The sequence below is a fragment of the Cygnus olor genome, chromosome 6 (assembly GCF_009769625.2).
Source record: "Cygnus olor isolate bCygOlo1 chromosome 6, bCygOlo1.pri.v2, whole genome shotgun sequence".
In the NCBI taxonomy this organism is placed as follows: Eukaryota; Metazoa; Chordata; class Aves; order Anseriformes; family Anatidae; genus Cygnus; species Cygnus olor.
Window position 1 is genome coordinate 38,678,454 of NC_049174.1, and position 13,641 is coordinate 38,692,094.

A 13,641-nucleotide genomic window follows, 5' to 3' on the forward strand; every position below is an offset into this window, starting at 1 on the left:
AAAGAAATGAACATAAAAATACATACATCACTAAAATTCTTTAGAACACTATCAGTCTGAAACTTTGGTGTGTCACAGTAATTCATGCTTGTTGCTTTTGATTGTTCATAGGCTTCTTTGTATAATTTCTGCAAAAGAAAATAATGTCAGGTAATAAAGTAGATTGCACTGAAAGTCACTCACAAAACAGTACAAATAACAGCAGCAAAATTAAGAAATGATTGCAAAGAAAAGCTTTCACAAAACACTGAAAAAATAGATGGCCTTTTTTATTTTCAGTGCTTATTTAAAAAAAAAAAAAAAGACACTTTTTAGTGACTTCTGACACTGAGAAATCTCTTTCCAAACAGATGAAAATAGGAAGAGAGAAATCAAGAAGGCCATTACATACTTGAAGTAAGTAACAAGAATGCAACATATATGAATACGTATAAGTACTGCATATTTTATCATTGTTGACATCAGCTGAAGTTCCTTAAGCAGTAAAGGAAGAACTGCCATCTTGTGATCCATTTTGCACAGGAATCTAAATGAACTATACAATAATTAGGTATCACCATAACATGCTGCAAATATTGTTACACTCTATTGTCACACTCTGCTGCAGAGAAATGACTCCTTTTAGCTATACTATTCTGGTCGCTAGTATCTCATGACAAATAATAGGTTTATAAAACTAAAATACTCAGAGGTCCACTGGAGAAGCCTTGTGAAGATATTATGAGTTTGGTTAATTGTACTTGACTGAAAATCATCCAGGTGTACTTTGACAATACTTACATCACTCAGCACATCTCCTGCAGTTTTCAATTGTTTCAACAATGGGTTCTCTGTGGCAGGAAGCACATTATAATCTGCATTAGCTTTGTTCTTCTCATAGTCTGCTCTGTATTTTGTCTTTAAAAAATAAAAAAGCGGTGAGGTTTTAAAAATCAGTATTAAAAGCCAAACATTCACTAAGCTATATCACCTTGAAATTTTCAGGAAAATTCTCTCTGTTTTTTAACTCGTGGCTCATATTGGCAAAGGACCGTGAAAAGCACTCAGATCACGTGAGTGCAGGGATGACATGCTGGGAGACAGAGTCACAAAATAATTGATAGCTGTTAAGTAGATGTCCCCACCTCTAAGCAGCTCACCAAACATTTTGATTTTTCAAATATCAGCTGACATCTCGGAATAGTCACATTGTTACAAATTAATGACTTATAAGCAAGGCTAGGAGTCATTGTAAGCTTTGTAGTGGAATACACAGAAGAATACATCTTTTGCACAGAAGAAAATTTTTTTGACATTTGACAAAACAGCTTCAGCACAGTCCTGACTACAGAACTATACTCTGGCTAAAGAAATGGGAGAAGTTGTCACATACCTTACTGACGTTATTTGTAACTCGCTTATTAGCTTCATATTCTGGAGTCTCAGTCTGCATAAAGTAGATTTGGTCTTTTATGTTTTCAAAGTCTTCCTGGTATTTTCTCTATTAGGAGCAGAAAAAAATAGAGAGCAATGTATCAAGTGCAGTTACATTACAAATCAGCCACCCATGAAGTAGAATAAACAGAAAAAGAGAAATACAACAAGTGGAGCAGGAAAACTTGATCAGTATTTGCCACATTAACACAAAACAGAGGATAAAATTTCAAGATTTTCTGAATAATTCACCTACCATACTTATATTTTCTGCATTCATTTTTGCAACTGCAACATCGTAGCATGGAGTCTGACTCCACTTGCCTTTGATCTTGTTATTATAGTCCTCATGGTAAATAATCTATAATGAAATTAAAAAAAAAAAATTTAATCCCCAGTTCAATTTTCACTTAACAAATATGCTTTTAAAAGTCTTCTTATTAAATTTGCTTCATATTTTACATCTGCATTATAACCACTTCAGCAGTTACTGTCAAAATAACCTCACATATGATTTGACCTAATACTTCAGTTTTCAGTTATTTCCCTCAGTACCTTCCCTTGACCAAAAAGGATGAATAGGTGAAATGTCATCTACTCTGAAAGACTTAATAAGAAATACTCTCTGTGAGACATCATTAACATATTCCTTAGTTATGTTTTTCTCACTAGTCACATAATTCTGGTACATAATATTAACCATCAGTTAAACCAGAATTTATTGTTATTCCTGCTGAAACTTGTTATAGGACGTAAAAGGAAAATCCTTTCAATATATGGATTGGCATGGTATGTGTGATTTCTGTTAGACTATATTCAAGCTCATGGAAATCAAGTATAAACTGCTTATACAGAAAGTTTAAAGCGTTTAAAAAACAATTACTTTAACAATTACTGTCTGCTTAATTAAACAAAACATCTTCATTTTTGACTCAGTGTTACAAATGCATTTTCAGCCACAATTACTTTATCACAAAAATACAACTTCTTCAATGCCATTTCAACTGTTAGAACATTGATAAAGAATGTATATGCCAAAAACAACCATTTTTTTTCTAAATTTTATTGTTTTGTAGATGTACAGGTTACTGACTATTTTATTAATTTCAAAGAACAATCATACTGATCTTGCTTTTTCCATGCCAAAAAAATTTAGCTTTCAATCTACTTAAGGTTCAAGAAATTTTCTCTAAATGACATACTACTGTCTTACACCTTGCAGATGAGTTCACTACAGTATTTCTAAATATTTTTGCAACCATAAATATTTTTGCAACCACTGTAACTTCCTAAACTTAAATAGAAGATAATTTCCAATACACAGCAACAAAATCATGCATGTCCTCCTTATCACCGCTAAAATTTGAACTGATTTAAAATCCTACTTCTGTGTTAAATGATCATGTGACTTAGCTCCAGTTTCTTCAGCAAAAGCTGGTCTTTCTCTATTTCACTTCAACTCCCACGTTCCTCAGCTGTGTTTTATTCTAAATGTAAAATGCATTAATGAGGACTGGTGTCAGAGTCTTTGTTAATGATGCCACGCAGTTATGGAATTTACTGTTGAATGTTACTTGCTAATCCAGCGTGCAAATCAGGAAATAGGTACCTAATTTGCCAAACATTTCCACTGATATCCATGAACTTAAGAATGCATGAGATATGCGTGAGTACAACGATTTGACTGTGAAATGAACATTTGGAATGTTTTCTCCAATACTGACCTAGGCATCTTCAAAGATCAGATATCCAATTTATCAGCGAAGTGAGATCACTTCTTGCAAGCAAGCAACTCATTTAGAAAACAGATATATACTTATATTTCACTGTTTACTTATAAGAGAATGGTAAAATGGATTTTTTTTTCTGCTTTCTCCTGTAAACATTTAAAGTGCAAAGTAAGAGAGAAAAAAAATAGGAAGAATGGGAAGCAACGTGTATGATAGAAGCAAATGTTTTGTGAAACCTAAATTTGCTGACAAGAATGAAGCTTTGCCTTTCATCTGAGACTAGACAGGATTTTCTCTGAGACATCTGAGGAAGAAAGAAAAGGTAAAAACTGACTTTCACCACTAAAAATCAACAAGATCTTCATATGAGCTCTGGTGTTTTCTTTTGTTCTCCCTTTCTTTAAGTACCTTTTTGCCTCTCTAACACCAAAAGGAAGATTTCCACAAAAGAATTCTGCATTCTACTCACATCACTCAGCTGCCTCGTCACTTTCTTGGCTTGTTCCACATCAGGTGGATCTGGCAGAGAAGTATATTTAGATTTTCGTTCATTGTGCCCTTTTTTGTAGACAATCTGAAGGTATGAAAGAGGTAATTGTTTACAGTAACTACCCACTCTACACAACAGAGCATTTACTCTTAATTCTGCTAACACCACCATTAACTAATGTCAGTCTGTCCACAGTTACTGCAGCATAAAATCTTTCAATCAATGTATTCTGGAGGAAAATAACAAGGAAAAATTTTCTTGATAAAAGACATCAAAAAAGAAACAGTTCCCTAGGAAAGTTTTCAAGTATACTACTCTATTTCTCATGATAAACAAGACATCTGCAAAATTTGTGGAAGTGTTTATGTGAAATCTGAAATTTAGTTGAACGGTTACGTCTGTATCAGCAGGAGTATCAGCAAATAGGATCCTGAGTTTGCCTCAGGAACTCCTGAGTTTTCTTATTGCTGTTTTTGAGATACAGATTTGTAGATCCATCACAAAGCCCAGTGAAATGGGCTTACAGCCAACCTAGAGTTTCTCAACACATTTTTAGAGACAGAGGTCTTCTTACCGATTATCTCAGAAGATCTTCAATTATTTTACTCAAAAGCCAACATTAAATTGCCAATAGAATACATACTTCTCTACTGAAGTAGCACTACTGTCAGAGCTAACTATTAGTGCATATCTATGCATTTTTATCTTCTGTTCTGTTAAAAGTCCACCGAGAAGGCTACCAAGTTACACTGCTGCAGTGATCCACTTGTCTATCAGGCTTTAATACTTACATCACTCAGAGTCTTCTGAGCTTGTGCCACCCTTCTAAGTTCTGGGCTGTCATTGTATGGATAGAATAATGTTTTGTCTCCTTCCCAGTCTTCTGTATAGAGTTTCTTAAAAACAGAAAAATGCCAGAATACAGAATGAATTAATATCTGATTTGGAATGCTTCTTAAACTTCAGCTGCATAAACCTGTGATTTTTCTTACCTTACTGAACATTGCTGTATTTTTTATTGCATTCACAAGCTCTGGGGCATCAGGAGGAAGTAAGTACTTGTCCTTGTTCTCCTCCCAGTTCTGTTTATATAACACCTGCACGGAAAGATCAGCAGGTTGGTTACTCTAATATTAGAAAAATATTTACATTTGTTAATTTGTTGCTAGCCTGCTCTAAAGATTTTTGCAAAGTAAAAGTCTCAAAACAGTCACATTTAAAGACATAAATTGAAAACATTTAAAGTATTTATACTTGCTTCAATCAATTTCTCTGGTCTCTCTTCCAGTGCTTATAAACTCTTTTACAGATATTATTTCAGCACCCTGAGCTCAAAACCTTACTTCTGTCAGTAACTCCATGATCCATTAATGTTCACAACCCTCCCAGGAAGTTACAACTTGCTCACCTTGCTCACTTGCTGCGATACTTTCTTTGCATGTTCTATATCCTTGGCCTTTTCATCGACGTGGCAAATAGTTCTAGCAACTTCACCAGCCATGCGGTATTTAACCTAGATCACACCAAACCACATTGATATTTACAGCAAAAACTGACATTTTTTTTTTTATAAAAAGCAGAATATCAAAATTTTGACACTTAATAAACAGCCCAAATCTGAATTCAGTAAAGCATTTAGGTATATGATTTCTCAGCTGTTGCTGAGAAATAAAACCTATGGAAACAAATTTATTTTGTGAATTAACCGAGAAAGAAAAGCAGCTCTGAGAGTCTATCAAGAGCTGTGAACCCAAGCTAGACATAGTGCCCTTCTGTAATGCTGTAAACAGAGCTCTTTCCAAGAGTACTTCCATCCTGCATAATGAGATGGAGAGACCCCCATGCTACATAGTATGTCTTAATTTCACAGACCATTACCATGGACCATACACTAGCTGTAGTTCAAAAGCAATATAGCCACACCACCATGGCAATCTTGGGCACAAAATGATCCTAATGCAGTTATACCACTCCCAGCTTGACAGCAGGCTCAGTCAGTCAGCATTAGTGCGTGGACTGCTGTATCACATTCCTCAATATATCCTAAATCAGGCGTGGAGTAGAATTTAGTGGATGCTCATCTCCTGAACACCGGTTAGATTAGCTGTCTCCCCTCTAAGCTTTAGGGATTGCCATTCTTAGGGACCTAACTCTCCCTATTTACTGTACAAAGAATTAAGATGCTTTGGTAGGCAGATTTCAGTTTCCCAAACTGTGAGGTGTATTGCTGAAAGGGAGACTGAAATTGCTTAAAAGAGAGAGGAGGAGGAGGAGCTAGCTTCCAGAACTTTAGCACTGCGTCAGTGGGGTAATTGTGCCTGGGCTAGCTTGCAAAAGCAAATCACTAAGATTCACACAGAGGGGACAAAGAAGGGGCAAAACACCTTGGAAAACACAAATTAAATTATGAGATGTACAGAAGTTCATTTTGTAACACTTGGAGAATTTTAGTATCATTTTTTCCAGTTTTTACAAACTGACTTTCCATTGCTTTATGAAAACAAAGATGTTCAAACATTTTAGAAGTAAAATTCTATGGCTATTCACCCAGCACTCAACTTAACCTCAACAAAAATTTGTCAGGCATATCATCCACGATGACTGCAGGACATAATGTGTTGTATCTTCCAATTCAACGATATAGGCATCACCATCATCTCCCTTGTCTGTAACTTCTGATCAGAATTTTTCAAACCTCTTTTACCACAATGAAGTAAGACTATTATTCAGCTGGCCAGGAATGGTCACATCTCCCTTGCTGAAAGGCCTAAACTCCAATCTACATCACAGAACTCAGATTGTCATGTACTCTATATTCCTTGCTCTTGTAACCTTGATGAAGTTTCTGCTAAACATTCAGGTTGCCTCATCACCATATCATCAAAAAATTATCACTCCTTATCTAACATTTAAAATCATGATTCAATTGGCTTCTTTGCCAGTCAACATTATTTTTTCTTATGACATTTGATACCTACCTCACTGAGCTGGTCTTGCACTTTCTTGATTCTCCGAATTTCTGGGGTATCAATTGTGGAAGCATATGGCTTTCCTTTTTCTTTTCTAAATTTTTCTTTGTATTTGTTCTGAAAGAAAATAATTACAAATGTAATTAAGACATGTCTTAAAACTCTGGCAGAAATGTAAACAACAATTATTGATGTATTCATCTGGTTAGTGTAGGAATTTTAGACAGATCATTGACTCACACAAACTGGCATTACTCAATTACACTTGCAGGGTTATGCTTATTTTTAACCAACCGACTTTCTTCCATCTAACACAATGGAAAATATCCATTTCTATCTTTAGCTTGTTTTAGATCACTTCTAATTGAGTTTATTCTCCTTAGGAGTTTGGTATTAATAAATATACAGTTACTTGTTTCAGTAACCAAAGATAAAGAGAATTTTTGCGTGAGTCTAGCATTCCTAGACCTGTGATCTCACAGAACAGTGAACGCTGGTGAGTAACATACATAAAAGTTTAGGAAAAAGGACCTGACACCATCTTACGTATGTGCAGTGCACCCTTTAAAACACAGTACATTATTGGTCTACTGGACTTTGGTTTCCCATACCAGGAATTTAGGTAAGTACTTGTTCCAACATACAAAAAATTTTATTCAATGCATAGAGGGATAGAGAAATATACTACTATAAAAATATTAAGCTTTGGATTCAAATAGACATTGGCTCCTGTATCTTTACTTGAGTATCCAAGTCAGATAGTGCAGGAGTCCTATTAACTGACATCTATGAAGATATTCAGACATCTGCCTCAAGCTACTTTTTGTGTTTAATGATTACTTAACGCACCTAAGCAGGAAATGGGCAGGCATGGGTTAATTGAAAGAAGGAAACTTCCTACTTCAGGCAAATAGCACTAATACACATCATGAAATGAAATACAGAAGTAGCCAAAATAGTAGCATGAAGGTTTGCAACAATACCTATTAAATACATTTTTAAAATTGGTGTTCTTAAACAAATAAAAGACATGGGACAATTTACCTCACTGAACAGGTCCTTCATTTTATTACTGTGTTGCAGATAAGGTGTCAAAAACTTAGATGTGTCCACTTTTGTCCGTATTATCTTCTTTCTGACTGGAGGTGCTGCATCCTCAATGGAAGGTTTTTCATGCTCAACAGTATAGGTGATGGTTTTAGGACCTGTGAAGTCTGTGGTAGTGGTCTCAGTGATCTCAGTGACCACCTGGGAATAAAGAAAAAAAAATACTTGCTTTGCAATTATAAATCTTTTTATTATTATTATATTTATCATATTTTATTTTAATTATATTTTAATTTTATTATAATTTTTCACCTCCTCTGCATATACAAGGATGCTCAGTTGCTATTCAGAAACCACTTACAAAGTGGAAAAACAGTGACACTTTTCCTATTGGGAAAATATTCATACTCATATGTAATTCACCATTCCACAATACTGTTTTCAAAAGCTGATACACATCAGACACAGAAATAATCATGCTATTGCTCCCTTTAAATCCAGCCTGGCTACAGATTTTAAAACACCTGATGAATTCAATGGCTGACTTCATCTTAAAAATAATATGATATTCTTCAAAAGTATAGTCCTAGTCTATTTGCTCAAACAGTATTCACTGAATTTTATTTTGTTAAATTAAAACTATAGGAAGACTTTGGGAATGGATCCTTTGTTTTGCAGCAAACACACATAAAGTGAACCACTAAGCTTTTGTTTCAGCGTAAGTCTATGCCATAAGGAAGATTTCATGGTAGCATACCAAATAATTTATTATATCTGTATTAAAAACATAATTTCAAAATATGGTAATAACTCCTTGTTAACTCAAATATTTGTTACCAGTGACATGAAAAAATCTACAAATGACTATAGTTAGACTACACAAGTAAAGGGAAAAGAATTAATACATGCAAACTGGTTTCAGGCAAAATCTTTATGTATTTATTTTCCTAAAAATGTTACATATAATGCAAGCATGTCCCTATTGCTCATATATACATATCTAGTCACATCCTCAATAATTCTGTTCATCTTTCATCTTTAACACTAGTAATTGTGTAGTTTTTTTTGTTGTTTGTTTGTTTTTGGTTTTGTTTTTTTTTTTTTGTCAATATGTTACCTAAGAAATCTTTTAAAGCATGTTTTTCTTGTTAATAACATAACCTGTGCTTCATTTTGTCAGCTCTTGTGCAAACTTAGCTGCTGGGCAGAAGACACAGTGCAAAACAAAAACAAGCATAGTCTTCTCCTGACCGACACATCCACAGTTCCGTCTGATGAAGACCAAACAGTGGCAAGTGGCAATTGCACACATCCCAACTGCAGTCCAGAAAACAGATAGGACAGATACCCTGCACAAGCTAGAAGTCCTCTTGGTCAGTACACAACAGGGTCTTGGAGAGGAAATAAAGTATCTAAGAAGGAACCATTCACTGATAGTTGTCTCCTTGCTATCAAAAATTAATCCTCAGAATGCAAAAGGTCACTAGTTCAGCTTTATATATTAATTACATGCATATATACATCACATGCAGTTTCACAGGAACTTTTACCTCATGTGGTTCACCCTCTTCAATAATTGTCTCCTCAATGTAGTACTAGTAAACAAAGGAGAAAAAAAAAATCGTTGTTAGGCCAGATCATACAGAATAACAATCTTCTCTTAAAAGGACTGTTTTAAAAACACACTTCTGGAGAAATACAGCTGTAGTTCACAGATACCTATCCTTGATAATAACAAAGACCTTTTTTTTTTTGCATTAACAATCGGATTTTTTCCATATGTTCCTGAATTAATATTCCTCCTAAGTCATTAATGAAAGATCATTATCTAATTTTACCTGCAAGAAAGAAGACGACCATAGAATCATAGACTGGCTCAGGTTGGAAGGGACCTTAAAGATCATCTAACTCCAACCCCCTGCCATGGACAGGGATGCCATCTACTAGATCAGGTTGGCCAAGGCCCCATCCAGCTTGGTCTTGAACACCTCCAGGGATAGGGCATCCACAGCTTCTCTGGGCAGCCTGTTCCAGTGCCTCACCACCCGTACAGACTGAAGCTGACCCTTGCTGACTGAAATTGATTAGGCCTGTTGTTCCCTGGATCCTCTTTCTTGCCTTTCTTGAAAACGTGTATAACGTATTTTTTTCCAGTCATCAGGAACATCCCCACAGCACTATGAACTTTTGAAGATGATAGAGAGTAGCCCTGCAGTGCCATCAGCCAGCTCCACCAGCATACCTGGACTTATCCCCTCTGGTTCCATGGAACCAATGTACATTACAGTGAGGTAAGTCATCCCTAACTATGTCTTCCTCTGCTGTGGATACTACTTCACCTCCATGTCTCATGGAAGACCAGAGTAGAAGGCAAAAACTGAGGCAAAAAAAAAATAAATCTTTGAGAACCTCAGTATTGACCATTGCTTGTAACTAGGTTCCTGCCCACTGAACTACAGTCCCACACTCTGCTTTCCTCTTGCTCCTACTGATGACACTTTCTTGCTGCTCTGCACTTCCCTTATTGGTTTCAGCTCCAGCTAAATTTTACCCATGCATATAGGAATGGAGTTTATAATGTTTTACTTCTTTGTATTCCTCCCAAGTGCACAGCTCCTGGCATACACCTTTTGTATGCCTTCCTGGATACCTTCTGTGTGTTTGAGCTCAGTCAGGAGCTCCCTGTTCATCCATGCCAGCCTTCTGCTGCACTTGACTTCTTCATATTAGATTGAACAATTCTTTTGCTCTGAGGAAATTGTTCTTGAGGATCACCCAGCTCTCTTGGACTGTTTCTCATGGGATCTTCCCAAGCAAGTCCCTGAACAGGCCCAGATCTGTCTTTCTGAAATCCAGGACTGTAATTCTGTTTATCTTGCTCATTTTGCTCAGAATCATCAACTCCACAACCTTGTGGTCCCTGCAGCCAAGGCTGCCCTTGACATTTGCATCTTCCAACAGTTCTTGTTTGAGTAGCATGTCAATTGAACACCTGCGCCAAACAATTTATCTTCAACACATTCCAGAAATCTCCTAGACTGCTTGCGCACAGCCATAGTGCCCTTACAGCAGACACTGGGATGATTAAGGCCATCCATGAGCACAAGGGCTGTATCTGTGAGGATTTCTCCAGCTGCCTAATGAAGTGCCCAGAGTGCTACATGCACTCTGAAGCTGCAGATCTGCAGGTGAAGCAAGAACCTTCCTCCTTTTGCCAGGAACCACAAGCTTCCAGCCTTCTTCATCCTGACAGCCAGCCTCCATCACCTGTTTAACCAGGGTTTCCAGCTGGCACTCCTTCCCCACCATGTGTGCCTCAGGCTCTCGTTTTTCATGAAGGCACTGTCAACTCTTCTCTTCCCTGACTGCGCAAGTCCTGCTCACATCTTCCTTCAGCAACCTGCAGTGCACCTCCGTGACCTGCCGGAGCACCGAACCCCCAGGAAAGACGAAGACGTTTACAACCCTGCCCTCGGTGTCACTCCCCCACCGGCAGCCTGCCTTTCCCCCGGGGCCGAAGGCGCCAGGAGCAGCTGCCGGGCACTGTCGCAGGCAGAGCCTCAGTGCAAACGGACGGCTCGCGGCCACCCCGCCAGCAAATGGCGGCCGCGCGATGGCGCCTTCCCACCTGCCCGGCCGCCCGCCATGGCGCCGCGCCGCCCTGCGGCAAATGGCGGCGGTGGTGAGGGCCGACGGCGGGCCGGCCTCCTCCGCTTCCCGGCTTAACAGAGAAACCACGTAAAGGTGTTGCTGTGCGAGGGAGCAGCAGTTTTATTCAAAAGGTATTTAACTTGCCGCTGGCTTCCAGCAAGGTAAAAACTTAAAATGTTACCTTTGAAAAGCTCCTCAACAATCGTTTGCTCAAATTCACATGCCAAAAACTGCAGGAACTGCAGCTCTTTGAATCAATCCATTAAAAATCTGATTAAAATTTAAGCCCTTTTCTTCAGGCCAGGTTCACATAGCTGGCTAATACTTTGCAGTCCATCTCTTAGTTCTGGTTTCAGGCAATTTCTGCTCACGGACCCTGTAAGGTGCTTGAACCACCTTCCCCAAATTCTTCAGTTATTCAACACTGAAAGGTTTGCATCATTTCTCAGTTTTTATACATCACAAGTGGCTACAGTGTCCAGTGCAGACTAAGAAATCCAGAGAAGGAAAATGTAGTATCTTAAAATCCTCAGCATTGTCTCAGCCACTCATTATTAAGCAATAATATTCTACCCTTTCTGAAGACAAATCTCTGATAGAATTCATATAGGTTAAAAATAGAAGATGCGTATAGTTTGAAAAAAAATCTGGAAAGGATTAATTAGCTTTAAGATATACCAGATGTTATTATTCCTGTTTAACTTCTCCCTTTGAATATCTTGGGGGAAGCTACTACAGCAGCACTGCCCTGGTCTGTCCTAGGAATGTGTTCACAAGAAGGCAGTAATCGAAAATTAAAATAAATAAATAAATGATTAAAGAGACCTGTGTAGACATAAAGCCTGGCATATAATAAGTCCAGCATCGACAAACAAACTTTGACAACAAATAAAAATACACTTTGTTACAGAGCACACGTAATGCTCAGGAAGCATAAAGTCATAATAACCTCATAATATAAAACAATGAAGAACTGGTGTCTTTTTGACTAGGTTGTATAAAGTGTGTGTTAAAATGGTCTTATTTCCCAACACATGTTTAACTAACTCAACTGGCAAACTGTATGACTTCATTCATTATTTAAATGTTTTGAAATTGGCAGCCAGGGCTCAATACTGTTATACTGCCTGAAATCAGCAACCCATTGAATTTTGTGTGGAAATAAGAGTTGTGGGACGTGTGTTTGCAATATATTTTGTTTGTATTTTCTTCCTCAAAGTGCCGAGCAGTTTGTTAGAATCACTTACGCATTTAATGACACAAATTTTCATTTCAGAATAGTAAAAAAGTAACAAGTAAGACCTTTCTTAACCTTGTATACTCTTTTAATAGCAAACTCATTATTCCCACAGCATTTACTTATAACAGTAAACTATAGTTTCTGTAGTTCCTTGGGATTCCTTTAATCCCATCATTAAGACTAAATACTTATGCATATAGCTGTCAGTTTAAATGCCCAATCAGCAAATGAATCCCTGATGCAACTCCACAGACATCTGCAGGTTTAGGTCTAGCTCCATCTCAGAAGCTTCTAAGACTAAATGCACTACTGGTCAATAGTACGTTGGAGGAAAAAAAATGCTGTATCTTTGCATTGCAGTAGGCAGACAGACAGAAGCCAGGCTAGACAGTGGCTTCCAAAGTCATCCTCTCTAGCATGGATTGGATGACAGAGGGCAAGCCAGGGGGAAAAGGAGATGGCCCCCTGCATCTATAATTATGCAGAAGTGTAACCACAAAACCTCGTGATGGGGGTGTGGGATGGTTACAATCCTTTTTTAAACGCAGAAACTATGACAGGAACCAGAGAGATTTTGCTCCGCTCAGAGCAACTTTATGCTGTTGTTGTTGCTTTTTACTGATCAAACCATTTAGCAGGTATCTAATCAAACCCTAATCTTCAGAGAGCAAACAGAAGTAACCACCTATGTTCATGAGCAGTGTCTTGTTAAAGTAGTTAATATATTCATTCACAAGGCAGAAAAAATTTAATCCAACCCTCAGGTTTTCTTCTTACCTCCACAACTTCCTCATATTCTTCCTCCTCCATTTTGAGGGTATTCTTCTGTCTTTCCCCCACTCACTGGTCATGCAGTTGATGAAAGCATAAATATACGGTATTAGCCCACAACCAACAGTGAAAAGCTATCTGTCAAGTTCATAAAGTGTATGGGTCACAGTAACTAGCAAAATTATTACACTGTTATTAGCTAATCAATGGAATAACTTGAACAACAGAAAGAACTAAAGTTGGGATCTGCCGTTACATTGTTTCAGATTATTATGGGAAAATGTTGGATTAAGTTTCAAGCACCACATAAGTATCAATACCAATATCAGT

At 37.4% G+C, this 13,641-nt stretch overlaps 1 protein-coding gene across 1 annotated transcript in view; it reads right to left on the reverse strand.

Annotated features, from left to right (window-relative positions):
* Positions 1-11,218, reverse strand: part of NEB (nebulin) — a 123,505-nt gene extending 112,287 nt beyond the window's left edge. Inside the window, exons 1-12 of the mRNA XM_040562351.1 lie at positions 10,917-11,218; positions 9,200-9,244; positions 7,647-7,850; positions 6,612-6,719; positions 5,042-5,146; positions 4,626-4,730; positions 4,425-4,529; positions 3,613-3,717; positions 1,670-1,774; positions 1,373-1,480; positions 781-897; positions 27-128 (exon numbers count right to left, since the gene is read on the reverse strand). Coding sequence (XP_040418285.1) covers positions 27-128; positions 781-897; positions 1,373-1,480; positions 1,670-1,774; positions 3,613-3,717; positions 4,425-4,529; positions 4,626-4,730; positions 5,042-5,146; positions 6,612-6,719; positions 7,647-7,850; positions 9,200-9,244; positions 10,917-10,958 — 1,251 coding nt within the window. The 5' untranslated portion in view covers positions 10,959-11,218. The remainder of the gene's footprint in view (positions 1-26; positions 129-780; positions 898-1,372; positions 1,481-1,669; positions 1,775-3,612; positions 3,718-4,424; positions 4,530-4,625; positions 4,731-5,041; positions 5,147-6,611; positions 6,720-7,646; positions 7,851-9,199; positions 9,245-10,916) is intronic.
* Positions 11,219-13,641: the final 2,423 nt, after the last annotated feature.